At 33.2% G+C, this 22,053-nt stretch overlaps 1 protein-coding gene across 4 annotated transcripts in view; it reads left to right on the top strand.

Annotated features, from left to right (window-relative positions):
- The first annotated feature begins 1,758 nt into the window (after nt 1-1,758).
- The window catches only part of LOC143225038 (proline-serine-threonine phosphatase-interacting protein 1-like), a 33,378-nt gene continuing 13,083 nt past the window's right edge, over nt 1,759-22,053 (top strand). For 3 of the 4 annotated variants that reach the window (XM_076453703.1, XM_076453704.1, XM_076453701.1), the window contains exons 1-5: nt 1,759-1,917; nt 5,421-5,521; nt 8,335-8,409; nt 11,065-11,269; nt 12,841-12,945. In XM_076453703.1, coding sequence (XP_076309818.1) covers nt 1,894-1,917; nt 5,421-5,521; nt 8,335-8,409; nt 11,065-11,269; nt 12,841-12,945 — 510 coding nt within the window. In that variant the 5' untranslated portion in view covers nt 1,759-1,893. Of the gene's footprint in view, nt 1,918-3,987; nt 4,116-5,420; nt 5,522-8,334; nt 8,410-11,064; nt 11,270-12,840; nt 12,946-22,053 lie in introns of those variants that run through there. The other variant, XM_076453702.1, reaches the window with a different exon arrangement.

Raw genomic sequence — 22,053 nt, 5'->3', positions numbered from 1 at the left:
ATAGTTCCTCATGTCAGGAGATTCTCTGTCTTTCTACTCTCCATCTCACCTGATTCAGTTGTTTTCAGACCATTCCTCAACCTCACTTTGGGATTTTACTCCGATGTATTGTATTATACCCATGGTAACATTGTTCCATGTAAAGAAGATACAATCTACGCTCCCTATACGTAATATTTAAACCTAATATCCTTATCACGAAACCATTTTAATTGATTCATAGTCTTAACGTTTTGATCAAGTACCTTCAGCCACAGGCCTAGCTATTCTGAACTTAGAGCTACACCGAGCGCAGTAAGACGAGTTAGTCAACAGAGTTAGTAAATAACGTATTTAATTATGTAATGACATTTTAATATTTGTCAACAAAAATTTTCCAGTTTTACTTTTAAACATTTCAATTATTTTTTTTTTGTTAGATAGTTCCTGCACCCCCTCCTCAGTTTGAGACCCCAGCCCTAGGGAACTAGAATACGGATAAAATAGTTAGCATAGAAATAAAGATGATGCGTTGGTCCACAAATAACAAAAGTTCAGATCAAATACTCGATACAATACTCGTAAGACCAGGTCTTATTTAAATATTTGTTTGTTTTGAATTTCGCGCAAGTCTACACAAGGGCTATCTGTGATAGTCGTCCCTAATTTAACAGTGTAAGACTAGAGAGAATGCCGCTAGTCATCACCACCCACCACCAACTCTTGGGCTACTGTTTTTCCAACGAATAATGGGATTGATCGTGACATTATAACGCCTCCAGAACTGAAAGGACAAGTATGTTTGGTCTCACTGGAATTCGAACACGGGATCATGAAATTACAAGTCTATCGCCCTGAGTATCTGGCCATGTTGGGCCTTTTAATGAAATGGATTAGCAATATTTACCTGAGAAAAGAAGAACATAGCGAACCATTTTGTCTCTAATAAAAACACACCACACCTGATGTTTCAGTTACAATGAAATATCAGTTAACAATGACTGGCATTTCTTTGAAAATAATGAAGATAATAGTTGTAATAAAACCCCCGAAACATGTTGAAGGTTTCACGGGTGGGCAAACAGACCACGTGTTACAATAGAGATAATTATATATATATATATAATAATGTATAATAGTAGAGGTATTATATATTATTATATATATATAATAATCTATATATATATATATATATATATATAATTGTAGAGGTATTATATCTGTGTTGCACCAAATCAAGAAGACAATAGACCGAGAAACAAAGGTTAAATAAAATCCATCACGTTTTCCAAATCAGCCTTTCATAATAAATTCTCTAGCAACACAAACCAGAACACGTATGTATACATAATTAATCAAAAGGTTCTATCCATTGTCATGTCTAATCATATTCTGAGACTAACCTAGATATACATCAATCCGACGCACAAGCAAGTAGTTACCATCGAATACAACTTCGGGTGAAACAAATGAAATATTACCGAATTTCCCACAACCAAAATTGAGTAACGTTGAGCAAATAACCTTGCTCAAACAACACTTACGAGAATCTCACAACCAACTTAAGACACTGCTATATGTATCGCTCAATAAAATCGTGTATTGCTTATATTGTTCGACATTAAAATACCGTGTGTAAAACGTTTTTTACACAGATCACTGACGAACCAAAATTGCGTCAAGTGTGACATTGATGCTCAATACCATCAACAGATGGCAGCACAAAACTCGGCTTCTAAGAATCCACGCGGAAGAATTTCCAGCTGTGTTTGCCGGAAAGAAGTAAACGTGCATACAACTACACTCTGACAACGTGCTCACTTTTTTTGTTGAACTTCTTTAACAAGTAAAGCCGGTGAAGTAACGTATTAATAATTATCTTCCTGTTGTTAGTTTACGTCAGCTGAAAAGACGATGCGATTTTCCGATCATTTTTGGGTAAGAACATTTTTTTGTTTGTCCGTTGTTTTTGTTTCAACTAAAATTAATGCAAATTATTTAGTTTCAGACGTTCTCATTGAAACTATTGTTCTGGCTTTATTGTTAGTTTAAATCAATTGTTTTAATTTTTAAACCAAAATTTGTATATTTTGATTTTTAATACCCTTTTAGTTATTAATTAAATTATGCTGTACCAAAAAAAAATCTTACGATAATCTACTTGTATAATCTAGGGGTTAATATTTGTTTATTTTTTCCCCTTTAAAGTACTAATAATTTTTGTGACATGTGTGTGTTTTTTCTTATAGCAAAGCCACATCGGGCTATCTGCTGAGCCCACCGAGGGAAATTGATCCCAAAATTTTATCGTTATAAATCCGTATACTCACCGCTGTACTAGCGGGGGGCATATTTGTGACATACCAAAGATACGAGTTACCAAATATATATTTAAAAAAAAATGAACTTAATTTCTTTCAAACGTTCTCCCGAAACTCCTGTTAAAGTTTGTCGTCTATAAAATACAGAACTTTAGTTCTAGTGGGCAACTAAAAGCTAAACCTTACTTAAGTTATGTGTAAGTCATTGTATTAGATATCTTATTGATCACTTCAAGGTCTGTAAACATTCAGGATCCAAACTAAAACAGCAGCGAGAAGCTACTTAGGGGAGTCGTTGGGGAGATGAGTATCAAAGAATACCATCATCCAGTGGGGGCACCATTTGGGTGCAAGAGGTCACGTGACGTGCAAAATAATAAGAATCCATAAAAAGGAATTGATCCGTATAAAGCTACCAGGTGTAAGACTAGATGGAAGGCAGCTAGTCATCACCATCCACCGCCAACTCTTGGGCTACTCTTTTACCAACGAATAGTGGGATTGACCGTCACATTATAATGCCTTCACGGGTGAAAGGGCGAGCATGTTTGGTGTGATGGGGATTCGAACTCTAACTCTCAGATTACAAGTCGAGTGTCTTAACCACCTGACCATGACGGGCCATATATGTTGACGTCTTCCGCTCCAAATGTGGTCAAGAAACGTTACGCCATGACGAATTTTGCTTTGATCTTGATCGCAAAAGGATTTAAATACGATCATTGCTATATGAGTTCTGCCTTATTGGCATGGTGAACTATCTTATCTGTATTTGCCTTTAGATGTTAGACAAACTGTAAAATCAGTAAAAGTCATGTTTCGTTCAGTTTGGCTAATTTCATAGCCTACTCCATAGGTTTTTTCGTGTTATCATTTATATGCGGGTTTAAACTGCTTAAAAACACGTTTATTTATTAATTTATACATAAAACATTTAAGCTCCTTCTCTTGGTCTGTATATATAACGCGTGTGTCCCTCTAAATAAAGTAAAATATTACAAAACAATTTACTTCATATTTAAGTTGTATTATCATCTGTATATTGCTTTAATTTACAAACTGTCCTGAAAATTAATGTGTTTATATTAACTAATTCATAATATATTCGTATTCTAACGTTTACCCTATGCAAACATTGTCACTAACTGGTACAGTATGGTATGCCTAAAGGAAAAAAAATATTTTTTATAGTCACTACGACTGTTTTAACTTATATTTGTTATTATTGATAGAACCCCCAAAGGGGCGTTTATGTTTTTAAATCATTTTATCTCCCATTTTAACTCCAAGTTAATAAACATCCTGTACGAAAGATATTATTCTGATTAATCAGAGTCAGAATGTGACACATAAATCTGCTAGTACAGCGGTATGTCTCCAGATTTACAACGCTAAAATCAGGGGTTCGATTCCCCTCGGTGGGCTGAACAGATAACCCGATGTGGCTTTGCTATAAGAAAAACACAAACACAGACATATAAATCTTAATAAGTAATTATAAAGAACAGCCAACACGTCCAATTTTATGTGTGTTTTTTTAAAGATGGAATCTAGTCGAATATTATATAGTTTATATATTCGATTCACTTACAAACTAAAAAACTAGTAAAACATTTTTAAAATAAATAAAACACACATACTAATAGTATTACGTGGATATAGTGTTGTACTAAACAGCTTGACTCATGCTTCAGTAGTGGTTCGTCATGTACGTTTTTTTCCAGGAACACTGACATCACGAGCACACGAGGCCTTTTTTTTTTTTTACAGTTATTATTTTCTACTTCACTAATAAATCGACACTGGAAAATGTAAGTAAGTATCAAAGTTACATAGCTTCATTATTTGTTATGCAGAAATTTTGAACTGGTGCACTTTACCTACACATATTTAGGTTAAAATCTACCCACTCGCGTGTTTTAAAATTTATTTTATATATATAAATGTATATTTCTTTATATATATATATATGTTCTTGCTTGGTTTAAAGCTAAATACGTAAATGCTTATTAAGCAGAGTTATAATAATATTTACTGAAATACCAACAAAAACATCTTTATCCAAGCTGTTTTGGAAGTGAAATGTTTATAAAATGCAAATAGACCATATTTTAGGTTTTAAAAATGCGCGTTAAACTACGTTTATTTCAACTTGTTTACTGGATGAACTTCCTCAGGGTTTTCTGTATTAACAGTAATGCAGTGTTGGAGTCTACAGAATGTATATATTTTCTTGCGGTTCATAGCATGCGTACGTTTTACCGACGTTAGGACAGTACAAATTTCAACGTCAAGAGTCTCTTATCTAACATCATTTTATCGTCCATTAACAGAAAATAGACTACTGTAAAGTGATATGAATGGTTATTTTCGCTAGCCATCCCTAATTTAGCTGTGTAAGACTAGAGGAAAGGTACCTAGTCATCACTACCAACCGCTAACTCTTGGGCTACTCTTTTACCAATCAATAGTGGAATTGACTGTTACTTTATAACATCCCCACAGCTGAAAGGGCGAGCATGTTTGGTGTGACCAAGATCCGAGCCTACGACCCTCAGATTACGAGTCGAGCACATGGTCATGCCTGGTCCTCTCTGTAAACGAACGTCAGTAGGAGTACCTGTCTGTTCCTCATACGTTTCCACATTTCTTGATCGATCAAAACCACACTTGACCACACTTGTACAGAATGACGTGAGGGAGGTCATCATGAGAGGCAAGACCCCTATTGAAATTTCATGTTGACAGAATTCGTGAAGAAAGCATATCTTTGTATTCGATATTAGGACCTTTTATATTTTTCGTAATGACAAGAAACTCACTTGAAGTAAAAACGTATCTCAGGACAACTGGTTTCGATGTGAAAACTTTTATTAAAATAAAGAAGAGAACAACGTTTCGACCTTCTTGGGTCATCTTCGATATTAATACCCATACTAGTCGTCCTGAGATATACTTTCGTATATTTTTATTGCCCTTATAACGTTTATTATGTCAAGAAAAATAAAAATCGAAACACAATTCCTGTTCTAAGTTATAAATGAACTGTTATTTTACGCGTTCAGTTAGTATCTAATAAAACTAAGGAAGTTTGTTTTTTTCATTTTTGGTTTCTCCTAGAACATTGACATCTGTGATTTTACGGGCTTTGAAATCATTTGCCAACGATTAAAGGAAGGAAGAAGGTTTATTAAAGATTATGCAGAATTCTTGAAGCAAAGGTAAGAACCCGAGAACCCTTCTTTGTTGCGCATCATGTTTAGTGTTCAGTTTTGGCTGTATCAGACAATGGAACGAGTCCTAGCTTTTAGTTAATCGAAAAGTTAGTATAAAACATTTCTGTTGTCTCGCTCACTATATACACGAATAATTCATAAACACACAGAAATATACAAACGGACCCTAACCAAAATATTGATGTCGAATAAAATATATCTGTGTTCTTCATTAGTCTGTCTCGAAATGTCTTCATTCTGAAATCACAAAACTTAAGATTCTGAAAATAGACTACGTTTTTTCAATGCGAGTGTGTTTATTACTGACAGTACGTTAAATTGTGATGTTACCCTGTTTATTACCTACAGTACGTTAAATTGTGATGTTACCCTGTTTATTACTGACAGTACGTTAAATTGTGATGTTACCCTGTTTATTACTGACAGTACGTTAAATTGTGATGTTACCCTGTTTATTACCTACAGTACGTTAAATTGTGATGTTACCCTGTTTATTACTGACAGTACGTTAAATTGTGATGTTACCCTGTTTATTACTGACAGTACGTGAAATTGTGATGTTACCCTGTTTATTACTGACAGTACGTTAAATTGTGATTTTACCCTGTTTATTACTGACAGTACGTTAAATTGTGATGTTACCCTGTTTATTACTGACAGTACGTTAAATTGTGATGTTACCCTGTTTATTACTGACAGTACGTTAAATTGTGATGTTACCCTGTTTATTACTTACAGTACATTAAGTTGTGATGTTCGACCTTGTTTATTACTGACAGAACATTAAGTTGTGACGTTTGACTCTGTTTATTACTGACAATAAACTTAGTTGTGATGTTTGGTTCTGTTTATTACTGACAATACACTAAGTTGTGGTGTTTGATTCTGTTTATTACTGACAATACACTAAGTTGTGATGTTTGATTCTGTTTATTACTGACAATACACTAAGTTGTGATGTTTGACTGTTTATTACTGATCCTGCATTAAGACGGGAATATAACGCATGTAGACAGAATTAAAATATTTCCAGACTTAACAGCGAATAAAAATAAAAGAATCTACTGACCTTTTAATAAAACAGCACATTTTGTCAGCCTTTTTTCTTAAAACAGCACATTTTGTCAGCCTTTTTTCTTAAAACAGCACATTGTGTCAACCTTTCTTCTTAAAACAGCACATTGTGTCAACCTTTCTTTTTAAAACAGCACATTGTGTCAACCTTTCTTCTTAAAACAGCACACTGTGTCAACCTTTCTTCTTAAAACAGCACATTGTGTCAACCTTTCTTCTTAAAACAGCACATCGTGTCAACCTTTCTTCTTAAAACAGCACATTGTGTCAACCTTTCTTCTTAAAACAGCACATCGTGTCAACCTTTCTTCTTAAAACAGCACATTGTGTCAACCTTTCTTCTTAAAACAGCACATTGTGTCAACCTTTCTTCTTAAAACAGCACATTGTGTCAACCTTTCTTCTTAAAACAGCACATCTGTGTCAACCTTTCTTCTTAAACAGCACATCAGTGTCAACCTTTCTTCTTAAAACAGCACATTGTGTCAGTCAACCTTTCTTCTTAAAACAGCACATCAGGTCAACCTTTCTTCTTAAAACAGCACATCGTGTCAACCTTTCTTCTTAAAACAGCACATCGTGTCAACCTTTCTTTTTAAAACAGCACATTGTGTCAACCTTTCTTCTTAAAACAGCACATCGTGTCAACCTTTCTTCTTAAAACAGCACATCGTGTCAACCTTTCTTCTTAAAACAGCACATCGTGTCAACCTTTCTTCTTAAAACAGCACACTGTGTCAGCCTTTCTTCTTAAAACAATACATTGTGTCAGCCCATCTTATCTTCTGTTTTTTCCTGACTTTTCTTTATGCCTATGAATAAAAGGCTTCACTGTGGAAAGTAGAAAGAGCATTCTGTTGATAAGTTATTTTTTCTTACTTCATTCCCTCAGAAACATTCATAAAGAAATGCCTGGAAAAGGAACACCTGCACAGCTAGCCTCAATCATGGAACTTCACAGTTTTAGGTGCAGTAAACAATGGTTTATTTCTAAATACTAACAGAGCACGGCACTCTATTCCAGATACAACTGTGTCGATTATTCCATACAACTCTGAACAGTGGATCTGAAGAGAAGAAAACAACATAAAATGTGCTTATCGACTTACATTTGTTAGGCAGCGTCTGAGTTTCTTTGCTTCTGAATTTCGCGTAAAGCTACACGAGGGCTATCTGCGCTAACCGTCCCTTATCTAGCAGTGTAAGACTAGAGAGAAGGCAGCTAGTCATCACCACCCACCACCAACTTTTGGGATAATCTTTTACCAACGAATAATGGGATTGATGGTAACATTATAACGCTCCCACGGCTGAAAGGGCGAGCATATTTGGATCGAATCAAACGCCTTAATTCTACTGACCATGCCGGGCACAGCGTCTGAGAATCAGCACTGATAGTATTTTGTTGTAGATCACATTTTCTGGCACGTTTTGTAACTTACCAGCCTACGTTGACTTTAAAACTCTTGTGTGGTTTTTAATTTACAAACATAATTCCAATCCGTGGGAGATTCTTAATGTCATAATGGAGATGTTAAGTCGATTTTCTCAAACGTGTTATTATTTCTTTTCATTAAAGCGTCATTTTGAAATAATTAATAAGTTATAGTTCATCAGTATAAATGTTGTGGTCAACATTTTAAGGGATGGATATTTTTATTTCAATATATACAGACTGTCTCAGAATATGTATCTTTCTATTAATCTTTTATTTGTCTACTCAGAGCCCTGGTTGAAGAAGCGTATGGTAATTCTATGATGAAGTTAACTAAAAGTGCTGGTGGAAGATACGAAATTGGGTAAGTATATCTCTCAGAAGAAGTTTCCAGTTTATCAGGAAATACGAAACGTAATAAGTATATCTTGAAGTGCTTACTACTAATCTTAGCAGCGTAGGTGTTTAGTTTCTTAGAAGATACGAAACCGGATAAGTATATCTTGAAGTGTTTACTACTAACCTCAGCAGCGTAAGTGTTTTGTTTCTTAGAGTGTGTTTGTGTGTTTTTCATATAGCAAAGCCACAAAGGGCTATATGCTCAGCCCACCGAGGGGAATCGAACCCCTAATTTTAGCGTTGTAAATCCGGAGACATACCGCTCTACTAGCGGGGGGCAGTTTCTTAGAATACGCGAAACCGGATAAGTATATCTTGAAGTGTTTACCACTAACCTTAGCAGCAGAAGTGTTTAGTTTTTTAGAATATGCGAAACCGGATAAGTATATCCTGAAGTGTTTACTACTAACCTTAGCACCCGGAATGTTCAGTTTTTCAACAGAATTTGCATCTAATAAGATATTTAAACTTCCTATTTTGGAACATATAGTTCAGCAATAGTGTCGATAAAACATAATATAAAACATTATGCGTACAACATGCTTTCATATTGTGCTTAACAATATTGAATGAAACTGATTGTGAAAGTTTTACACATCAGATGTTTCATCATTCATTTAAACAAAACTCTATTGATGGATACGCAAGTAAGAAAAATAGAGCAGATCGGTATTGGTATGTTTCCTGCATTATTAAATATTTCGAATTTTTGGAATAATGTATCGGCAGATTTTTGTGTAACTTAATAAGAGGTTTTATCATAATAATATTATATTTTTAGCGTTTAATCAATATTTGGAGACCCAAAAAAATATTTTACGTGTCTACCACACGGCTGTGTACATAAAGGATAAACGTCACTAGAGTAATGACTAATGGTTTTAAGACTTAAATATTTCTAGATCGGAGTGGCCACATCGACAAAATTATCAATATTTTGATCCCGCCAGGATCAACCTCATTGGATCATTTAATGATATTCTGTAGACATTTTGACTGGTATTTGATTCAAGTAGGGAAAATATTATAATTCACTTGTAATAAAAAGAAAATGATTTAAATTCCAGGATAAAACAAAAACTACATATTGACTTCGGCTTATGTTGTATAATGTAATCTCTTTAAACTGTTTGCCAGGTTCATCATTCTGGTTTCTAGTTGTCATAGTAACCTGCTCAACTCGGTAACAGCTGAGTGTCGACCAAGTTATAATATTAACCCTTTGAAAAAATTAGGTTTAGTTCCATTTTGTCTTGATAAAATTTTAATGTGACAAACTAATATGCATTGTCTGTGTTAAGGATAATTTGAAATAAAAGTAGCGGAATAAATAAGTTTTCATCTGTTTTAATATTTAATACTTGATAAACGTTATTATCTGAATTTAAAATATCAAAAATAAGGCATCAACAATATCTGATAACTAGAGGTATTGCTGTTGGACATACAATACATGTTTAGTGTAACGATTATTATTTAGTTTATTTAGTAATTTAATATTTAATGATTGTTTAGTTTTCATAACAAGTGTTAAAATTCATTATTTTAAAAGCCTTAGTTGTAACAAGTTTCGTTACGTAAACTCGGTACAGTTGTACGTTTTATGCGTAGGTTAATTGTTGTTTTAGGTTTCAGTAATATTGTTTACGTCATCTTACTCGAATCTTCCATGTTTTTCCAATTATGTGTAATATTGTTGCTACTAGAGGGCCAGTTATTTCTACAATATTCTGTCACGTGTTATAAATACGTGAAAATGAAGAAAATAGTTAGAAAGAGTTAAATTAGTAAATGTAAAGTTGGAATGCGTGATTGTTATTTTAGTCGTGACGTGTGATATCTAAATTAAAATTGACAATGGTGTTCTAATAACAACAATGAAGAATAATAATTAGTCTCGCCAAAGGGTGTTCTAAAGTCATTTAACCCGCCTGTGTGGACTCTGACGAAAAGGAGACAAATATTTTAAGCTCTCTATACAACTGTTGGCATCCATGGGGTAACATAAGTGAGTTTCTCACTCATTGTATTGTGATAACAGAGGACAGAATAAATAACTTGTCTTGTCAGTTGGGTCCTAAAATAACTGAACCAGTCTGTATGAACTTTCGACAAAAGAAAAATTAGAGAGAGCATTATTATAATTCTAAATACAACTGTTATGGCTAACAGTATAACGACTTCTTAACATACGTTCGACTTCTTTCGAATATATTAGCTTGAAACAAATGGATTGTGTGCTATCCGGTTTTTTTCAGATTTGTCGCCAACAAGTCACAGGCACCTACTGTAAGAATCTGGTTCCTTAAAAAAACTTACAATTGCCCACAACCACACACCGTACTTACTTACTGTGTTTGTAATGATATGCAAGAATTTTTTTATCTCATACAGAATGATACGCATAATTAAAATAATTATTCAACTTCAACATCAAGTGAAAATTTAAAAACAACAAAAACAGGCAAATGGTTTATTCAATAAATACACTTCAAGTGCTTTAAACTAGAATGAACCTGATATTGTTTAAAGAAATATATTATATTTTGTTATGTTAGATTTCTTACAATAATATAAAGAATTTCATATGGTCATAACTGTACTTTTTTTCAATTCTTAGTACTCTTCGCCAGGCTTGGGAAGTGATACTGAATCAGACCGAACTGGTAGGTTTTGCCCACCTTAGCCACGCAGACCAGTTGAACAAGGAAAAAACTCGTACTCTTGAATTTGTAGGAAATCTTAGTAAAAGAAGTAAAGAACGTGCTTGTCAAACACTTGAAGCAAACAATGTGAAAAGACAAAAACATAAACAATTACAAGAGGTAAAATGATTAATGTTTTCAGATTTACAGACTAAGACGTTTGTAATTAAAATGTAAATCAGTATATGATGGCATTGTCCTAATAGGTTTTCAAGATTTAGAGGATTCTGGCTCCTTCAAGCTCTCTACCAAGGTTCACTTAAAAAAAAAAGAAATATTGGCGTACACTATCACGTGCATACGTACACGTACCTTACGTGAACGACGGTAGACAGATGTCAGATTATAAGTAATAAAGTTGATTTTTAAAATGTCATATTAAAGTAGAAATTATATATTTCAAGCAACATACGATATTATAAACGTGGTATCCGATCGTAGAAAAATAAAATAGTTAACTTTGATTAGACATTTTGTCTGCTGTCTCATGTTTTTTTTTGGGGGGGATATTTAATCACAGATTTGAAAACGATAAATATGTGTGTCTGTATGTATTTGTGTGTGTGAGTGTGTGTATATAAAAAAATTACTTGAAAGTAAAGAAAATGATTTATCAAAGATGTAGCTAATATAGGACAAATAGCTCAGAGATTTTACTAACAAATGAAATATGATTCTTTGGCAGTAAAGTTCATTACCTGTAAAAACACACATATATATAGGAAGGCTGTTCAAAAAATACGCGGACTGACGTCATAAAACAAAATGTACTTTATTTAGAAGTTACAGGTCTGGGACCCCTTCAAAGTACTCTCCTCCCCAACGCACACACTTATCCCAACGGTGTTTCCACTTGTTGAAACAGTCCTGGTACGCTTCTTTTGTAATGTCCTCCAGCTCCTTCGTCGCATTTGCCTTAATCTCGGGAATCGTCTCAAATCTTCTTCCTTTCAAGGGTCTTTTGAGTTTGGGGAACAAGAAAATATCTCAAGGAGCAAGGTCAGGTGAGTAGGGGGGTGGGGAAAACAGTGATCGAGTGTTTGGCCAAAAACTCACGAGTTCTGACGCACAAATTTCGCAGCAACGCAGTGCATCTTCAATTTTTCGTATTCGGCAACATCACTGTAAGCCGTGTTAAGCATAGCAAAAGTTTCAGTCGCAGAGTTTCCACGTTTAACACAAAATTTCGCAGTGAGTCGTTGCTCCTTCAGGTCATTCATTCTGACATCCGCCAAACGAAAAAATCGCACTTCACTTAAAACCGCGTAGCTAATACACAAATGAAGATATCTGCAATCGGGAAATGGCGTCGTAATCAGCTGATCTGTGCGAACCTAGCGACACCAAGCGGATTCCCCTGGAACCAACTGGAGCCGCGCAATTCAAACAGTCCGCGTATTTTTTGAACAGCCCTCGTATATATAAGTCATTTTAAAGTTTCAACTTGATGTTGCCGAAATACAAGTATTTTTCAAAGTCCCTTACCAAACACAGAAGTTGTGTTGTTTCGTACAAAAGGAAAGTTCGAAATGTTAATTAGAAGTAGAATATTTAAAGTTGTCATGTTACAATTCTCGTTTACTTTGTAACTGCTATGGCTGACACTGTAATGTAACCATTAGAATCTATGCTACAACTAAACAACTCCATAACCTCGTTCCTATATATTTAGTTCTTTCTTGTCACTTCAGGGAAAGAGGATGTATTTCATGAGATGCAGAGAATCTACATTATACTCTGATTATTTAACAGAAGAAACGAAGAAACAAAAATTCCAAGAAAGAGAGCTGGAAATGGTGACGTATCAGTTCCCTTTAATAACATCCATAGTAGCAAAATTTACTGGAAAGTAGTTGTTATACAAGTCATGTTTTATAGGGAAAAAAAGGGAAAGAATTTTTTTTTTAAAGTTTAACACTGTTAGTCCCTGTAATCACGTGTATTTCTGATACTCTAAATTCTGTTAATACGGAATAAACTTTATTACAGGTTTCAATTTTGTGCATAAATGTATTTATATTTAGCTGTTTAAATCTTCTGTTTTTTGGATAATTTGTTACGATTGTTTGATTCCAAATACAAGGAAGACATCCAGCTTTTTGTTACAGTATACGTATAGAGAAGATCGTATTTTCGTATACGACGTAAAATTAAGTATGTTTAATACAATAAGATAACACCAGGTAAATATTATAAAAAAAACGCTAAAAGTAATAAGTGGAAATACAGAGCAGCAAACCCAAGATATAGTCAATATATTCGGATGTCCATTCTATAGCGTGGAGAAAAACTGTGAGCAGCACTATATTAATAAAGTATGTTTTAAAAACTAGTATGTCTGTGAAATCAGTAAAAGAAGGTACAATATCATACTATACGAGCCTGTAGATGAACATAAGAGGAGAATAGTAAAAGGGCTGAAAACAAACAAAGTCAGAACCTGTGTGAAAGAACCGAGAATCATTAAACCGACAACTGTTACTTAAAACTAGGCTGAGCCATGATACAGAACGTTAGGCATGCAAGATCACCTATGTGAATTGAAAGTGATAATGTAGGTCTGATTTAGCAGATATGTGTTTGTTATTCAAAATTCCTTGCATCAGTTATGCATGTATTAATTGGTAAAATATATTTAAGTGTGAAATCTACAAGCTTGACTTACTAGTGTAACAAACAAACATCAAAAATTGAAAATACATTTTAATTATTCCATAACTTAAGCTCTTGCAATAAAAGTTATAAAAAGATGTTTACAACATTGCGATAGTTTGTCAAGACCTAAAATGGCTGCTTCACAAGAGGTTTTATGCCTGCGTGTAACTCGTAACACCCAGATGTATTTGATAAATAATTTAATACTAATCTGACTGTACTTCACAGAACAATGCGGAGTTTGCTGTATTATTAAAAACCATACTACGAGAAATAACTGTACTGATGACCTTTTATCTGTTAGTTTAGAGGTTTCTCAGCAGTTTAGTGACATTAATAAAGAAACAAGCTTCCAGTTTTGTAAGTCATAAAACAGACATGTTATATCTAGTACTTTAAATGATACAAACTCCCAGTTTTGTAAGTCATAAAACAGACATGTTATATCTAGTACTTTAAATGATACAAGCTTCCAGTTTTGTAAGTCATAAAACAGACATGTTATATCTAGTACTTTAAATGATACAAACTTCCAGTTTTGTAAGTCATAAAACAGTCATGTTATATCTAGTACTTTAAATGATACAAACTCCCAGTTTTGTAAGTCATAAAACAGACATGTTATATCTAGTACTTTAAATGGTACAAGCTCCCAGTTTTGTAAGTCATAAAACAGACATGTTATATCTAGTACTTTAAATGATACAAGCTCCCAGTTTTGTAAGTCATAAAACAGACATGTTATGTCTAGTACTTTAAATGATACAAGCTCCCAGTTTTGTAAGTCATAAAACAGACATGTTATATCTAGTACTTTAAATGGTACAAGCTCCCAGTTTTGTAAGTCATAAAACAGACATGTTATATCTAGTACTTTAAATGATACAAGCTCCCAGTTTTGTAAGTCATAAAACAGACATGTTATGTCTAGTACTTTAAATGATACAAGCTCCCAGTTTTGTAAGTCATAAAACAGACATGTTATATCTAGTACTTTAAATGATACAAGCTCCCAGTTTTGTAAGTCATAAAACAGACATGTTATATCTAGTACTTTAAATGATACAAACTCCCAGTTTTGTAAGTCATAAAACAGTCATGTTATATCTAGTACTTTAAATGATACAAACTCCCAGTTTTGTAAGTCATAAAACAGACATGTTATATCTAGTACTTTAAATGATACAAGCTCCCAGTTTTGTAAGTCAAAAAACAGACATGTTATATCTAGTACTTTAAATGATACAAGCTCCCAGTTTTGTAAGTCATAAAACAGACATGTTATATCTAGTACTTTAAATGATACAAGCTCCCAGTTTTGTAAGTCATAAAACAGACATGTTATATCTAGTACTTTAAATGATACAAACTCCCAGTTTTGTAAGTCATAAAACAGACATGTTATATATAGTACTTTAAATGATACAAACTCCCAGTTTTGTAAGTCATAAAACAGACATGTTATATCTAGTACTTTAAATGATACAAACTCCCAGTTTTGTAAGTCATAAAACAGACATGTTATATCTAGTACTTTAAATGATACAAGCTCCCAGTTTTGTAAGTCATAAAACAGACATGTTATATCTAGTACTTTAAATGATACAAACTCCCAGTTTTGTAAGTTATAAAACAGTCATGTTATATCTAGTACTTTAAATGATACAAGCTTCCAGTTTTGTAAGTCATAAAACAGACATGTTATATCTAGTACTTTAAATGATACAAACTCCCAGTTTTGTAAGTCATAAAACAGACATGTTATATCTAGTACTTTAAATGATACAAACTCCCAGTTTTGTAAGTCATAAAACAGTCATGTTATATCTAGTACTTTAAATGATACAAACTCCCAGTTTTGTAAGTCATAAAACAGTCATGTTATATCTAGTACTTTAAATGATACAAACTCCCAGTTTTGTAAGTCATAAAACAGACATGTTATATCTAGTACTTTAAATGATACAAACTCCCAGTTTTGTAAGTCATAAAACAGACATGTTATATCTAGTACTTTAAATGATACAAACTCCCAGTTTTGTAAGTCATAAAACAGACATGTTATATTTAGTACTTTAAATGATACAAACTCCCAGTTTTGTAAGTCATAAAACAGACATGTTATATCTAGTACTTTAAATGATACAAACTCCCAGTTTTGTAAGTCATAAAACAGACATGTTATATCTAGTACTTTAAATGATACAAACTCCCAGTTTTGTAAGTTATAAAACAGTCATGTTATATCTAGTACTTTAAATGATACAAACTCCCAGTTTTATAAGTCATAAAACAGACATGTTATATTTAGTACTTTAAATGATACAAACTCCCAGTTTTGTAAGTCATAAAACAGACATGTTATATCTAGTACTTTAAATGATACAAACTCCCAGTTTTGTAAGTCATAAAACAGTCATGTTATATCTAGTACTTTAAATGATACAAACTCCCAGTTTTGTAAGTCATAAAACAGACATGTTATATCTAGTACTTTAAATGATACAAACTCCCAGTTTTGTAAGTTATAAAACAGTCATGTTATATCTAGTACTTTAAATGATACAAACTCCCAGTTTTGTAAGTCATAAAACAGACATGTTATATCTAGTACTTTAAATGATACAAACTCCCAGTTTTGTAAGTCATAAAACAGACATGTTATATCTAGTACTTTAAATGATACAAACTCCCAGTTTTGTAAGTCATAAAACAGACATGTTATATCTAGTACTTTAAATGATACAAGCTTCCAGTTTTGTAAGTCATAAAACAGACATGTTATATCTAGTACTTTAAATGATACAAACTCCCAGTTTTGTAAGTCATAAAACAGACATGTTATATCTAGTACTTTAAATGACTTACTTGCATCAGACAAGTTGATATTTCATAGAGTTTAATTATTGCTATAAGAATTAAATAAATAATTTCACAATGGATTTTGTTTTTCCTAAATACAACTACAAGCAAAACCTTTTTAATAACAGCAGTTTGGATCAGTGGTAATACAAGTGAGCAATTATAAAAGATTTAGGGTTACAAAACTGTATAGATATGTGAGTGTAGCCTGCAGAAAACCACGTGTAAAATTGTCATGACTATCTATTCTCTATTAAAGATGGATTTTGTAATTCGGATGTATTACCTTAATATGATGAAAGATGTAGTAACACGTTTTATAAGGCTGAAGAGCTTTATATTTGCTGCCATGTTTTCATATTTTGAAGCTTCTGTCATTCGTGGAATATATTATAACCTAAAATAAGACAGCTGTTTAAAACATGTTTCAAAAACATATCTATTAAATTTATGGTTTAGTTATTTGTTTTTATCATTATCCCCAGTAGGTGGTTTTTTGTTTTGAATTTCGTGCAAAGCTACTCGAGGGCTATCTGCACCAGCCGTCCCTAATTTAGCAGTAATGTCATCACCACCCACCGCCAACTCTTGGGCTACTCTTTTACATTATAACATCCCCACGGCTGAAAAGGCGAGCATGTTTGGTGTGACCGGGATTCGAACCCGCAACCCTCAAATTACGAGTCGCACGCCTTAACACACTTAACCATGCCGGGTTCTCCCCTTACGTGGTATCAAATATTTTACGTATTATAGCTTTGTGTATTTGTATACGCATGTTTTCTTTTTAATTATTAATATTTTATTCCTTTTAGAAGGGAAGCACTTTATAAACACTCTATTTTTACTTTCTCAGTCTACTTGACTGTAGTTAACATTATTATTTATTTACCACACGTTATATTATTTACCATGTGAATATAACTAAGTTGAATTCTGAACAAAATGGCATCTTACATACTAATTTATAAGTTATAGATCATAGCAAGAGAATATGTTATTCTGACAAACATGGACAATTGGTTCAAACAACAACACTTATGTTAGTAGGCAGTCTGATATATTATAAATATATATTATTTCATATTGTAGATGTTTCTAATCTGCTTACACCAGAATATGTTTAGAACTTAAAGTCGAATAATAGTTACAGTGTTAATAACTTCATTTATTGTTAATGTACATCATAATTTATAACTGAAGTATGGTTTTGGAAACGGAAATCAAGTATTTCACACATTTTAATTGTATAACAAATGATGTTTAGAGATTTAAATATCAAAGTATGTTATCTTCTAGAACCGTATTCCAATGAAATCAACCAAGCAGGTCAGTGCTTTAGAATGAAACAGGTACTTAAAGAGTAACTTCCATTATTCAGATGAATACATTCGGAGACAATGGACACGCTGCTGTGAAACTGTACGTGTAAAAAAACTTGACCATGTAGAAGACAACGTACACGTGTGTAATCGTGTGTTGTGTTACCATAACATCATGGTATACTACATGGTAACTACGAGTATAACAATCATCGTTCCAAAGGATATTCAGGCATTGTTGAACAAGCCATTACAATATGTGCGATGACGTCCTCTTAGTGATATTATTATAAAGTTCGAGTTTCGAATCGATTTCTTGAACTACTTATGAGCAGTGGAAAAGACTTTTAGAACGTGGATCATCCGGTATAACAAAGAGGAAACAAAACTAACACTAATAGCAACATGGAAGTGACTCTTAACATGAAATATTCTGTATAACAAAGAAGGAACAAAGATAACACTAATAACAACAATGGAAGTGACTTTTAGCATGAAACATTTGGTACAACAAAGAAGGAACAAAGATAACACTAATAACAACAATGGAAGTGACTTTTAACATGAAATATTCTATACAACAAAGAAAGAACAAAGATGATACTAATAACAACATGGAAGTGACTTTTAACATGAAACATGCTGTACAACATATCATTGAGCTCTGTCTATTTATACTGAGTTTACGGCAAATCGTTTGTCGCACTGACATCTTGCTAAATAACTTTTTAAAAAAATCAAAGTTGTAATTATATGAGTTCTTCCTAAGTAAAAGAGAGAGAAAATTCTTTGTACATTAATTCATTGAAAGCTTTGTTTTTCAGATTGTACAAAAGCATAAAAAGGCTGTCCAGATGATGTCTGACGCTAAAATGTTTACTGCAAAAATCTAGAGACCTTTGAAGAGTACTGCAAAGAGTGGGAAATGAAAATGAAAGACACATGTGAGGTGCATACTATTTCAATACTTTTGGAGCTCAAAATTAAATTGGTAAAATATATAATAACTTTTTTGTTTCAGAAATGTCAAATTTGTTTCTGTAAGTTGTCGATGAATAGAAAAAATGCAGGAAGCAATTGTGTATTAGTTGAAAATTATTTAGAAATTATTACAAACTTAACACAAATATAGATTCAGGCAGAATTTATCCCCAAGTTATTAGATGGCGTCTATCGAGTTAAAAATGTATGATTTCCAGTTTTAAAATGTTTGAAATTCTTGAAGTTTCTTGAAACAGTAGAAATCAGAGAAAAACATTATTTTACAGAAGTTGTTTCATGCATATAATAATTACCAAAGGAACTTAGTTTTTAAGCCCTGAAGGTTAGTTGAATATTAATGAAAATTATCAAGTCAAAATAAGCCCTAGAACTTAAGAAGTCAAACCGAGTTAAGCACGTACAGTAATCGAACATTTCTAATAACTTTTACATATCCTTTATTACAAAACCTCTTATAACACGTCTAAGAAAATGCGTATATAACACTAACATTCCAATTAAAATTGTTCAGTTTAGGTCATAACTTTAAGTCACGTCTCGTTGTTTGTACTTTAAAAAAAAACGCTTCATGCAACAAAAATAATTTGTTTTTGACAGAATACTTAGAATACTTTGGTCTAGGATGCAAAAAGAATTTTGTATACCAGGCATGCACATAAGAAGTGTAATTGTATGTTGCAGAAACATGTGTGTGTGTGTTTTCTTATAGCAAAGCCATATGGGGCTATCTGCTGAGCTTACCGAGGGGAATCAAACCCCTGATTTTAGGGTTATAAATCCGTAAACTTACCGATGCACTAGTGGGGAGCAGAAGAAACATATTTATAATACATTCAAGAAAGAAACATGGATGACAGCGTCGTTTAAAACATTTTGTTTGTTTATTAATTATTAAGTACGAAACTATACAGTGGGCTACCCTTGGTGCGCCCACAGTTGTTATCGAAACCCGAATTGTAGTGTTATAAGCCTTCAGATTTACTCTTTTGGTATTAGGAAGGTGGACCAAATATAATTGTGTCAATATTCACAACTCAACAGTAGATAAACAAGTAAAAATATTGATAAAATCTAAATGTCACATTTAGTTGTGGTTGTGAACAATCTAGTTGTAAAACAAAGTGTGTTTTTGTACAGTTTCTTACTTCTTTCTCTTTGAACACATGTCACAAATTTGCAAAATTTATAATCAAGTTAATGTGTCTGATAAATTAACTGGCCCAGTTATATTTTGTTTTATCTCTTTTCTCTTCCATGTTAAAAGTTAATTATACTTTGTTTGTTTTTGAATTTCGTAAAAGCTACTCGAGGGCTATCTGTGCTAGCCGACCCTAATTTAGTAGTGTAAGACTAGAGGGAAGGCAGCTAGTCATCACCACCCACCGCCAACTCTTGGGCTACTCTTTTACCAACGAATAGTGGGATTGACCGTCACATTATAACACCCCCACGGCTGAAAGGGCGAGCACGTTTGGCGCGATGGGGATGCGAATCCGCGACCCTCAGATTACGAGTTGCACACCTTAACACGCTTGGCCATGCCGGGCCCATACTTTATGTAATTTTATTAATTAAAATTAATACAATATACACAGATATAAATATTATTCTCAATACGTTTTTTATGTTTGAGATTATCGAACTCGACTTGTTTATTATTGTTGCGAGGGGTAACATGTAACACATGTTACATATAATTACATTGTTGTTACTGTTTCTCGTATTATTTAAATCTGTTCTTCTATTCTTCAGTTTAACATTGGGTTGATGAGATATGATAACACAGGTCTGCGAACTTAAACCTCATAAAATTTGTTTTGGTTTTAATGACTGATTTTACATAATTAGTCACGCAGATTTCGAAAAAAAAAATTATATTTTGTGTATGTTTCTGTTGTGTTTTTTACAAATCGAGAAGAAAAAGTTATACGTAGATCAAATTATTATTTCGTCTACGACAGTAAATACATTTTATTATTATATTTGGGTTTTAGAATGATTGATAAAACCCTCACGTCGCGATTGTTCTAGGACATCTATAGTCAGTGATTGTCAATATTTTAAGCATAACAAAATGTGACCCAATTTCAATGAATATGATACAGTTATGTAAGAGCACATACAATTATTTGGGAAAAATCTGTACATGATGGTGAAAAATAGATATCATTTTCAGATCCAGGGTACAGGAATTACTGTAGGATATCTAAAAAACTTTCAAGACAATGAAACAGTCACAAGCGTGTGTAATCCAGTGTTAAAGCTGGTGGTACGAGACATTGGAAGTTAAACTATATTTTCTAGTGATTACTTGCATTAATCAAAACCTTTACGATACGACACATGATATCAGGATCAAAGTGAAAGCATTAATAATTTCACTTTAATAAGGCCCGGCATGGCCAAGCGCGTAAGGCGCGCGACTCGTAATCCGAGGGTCGCGGGTTCGCGCCCGCGTCGCGCCAAACATGCTCGCCCTCCCAGCCGTGGGGGCGTTATAATGTGACGGTCAATCCCACTTTTCGTTGGTAAAAAAAGTAGCCCAAGAGTTGGCGGTGGGTGGTGATGACTAGCAGCCTTCCCTCTAGTCTTACACTGCTAAATTAGGGACGGCTAGCACAGATAGCCCTCGAGTAGCTTTGTGCGAAATTCCAAAACAAACAAACAATTCACTCCAATAAAACTTAATAAAAAATCCTCGTATTTGTATTTATAATAAAGTGAGTCATTAGAATAGTATCCAATACAGCATTACCTAGTCAGAAAACTAAAACATTTAGACAGGATAATGTATGCAGGAAACAAAAATTATTGAAAATTAAATGTTTGAAATATTTCATGGACATAATATGTACTATCTATGTCTTGCATATGTCTGTTATTTCTAACGTTATTGTTTCGTTTCTCAACTTCAAGTAATTTATATTTGAGGCAACAAATAACTGTAGGAATATTCTTATATTAAAATCACAGACTTGATAACCGGAAATTGACGAGGAAGATTCTTTGGTTATTAAGCGGTACACATTTCAGTATCACCTACACCCTGGAACTGTTTTCAGG

The sequence above is a fragment of the Tachypleus tridentatus genome, chromosome 9 (assembly GCF_004210375.1).
Source record: "Tachypleus tridentatus isolate NWPU-2018 chromosome 9, ASM421037v1, whole genome shotgun sequence".
In the NCBI taxonomy this organism is placed as follows: domain Eukaryota; kingdom Metazoa; phylum Arthropoda; class Merostomata; order Xiphosura; family Limulidae; genus Tachypleus; species Tachypleus tridentatus.
This window is presented reverse-complemented; position numbering and strand designations above follow the sequence as displayed.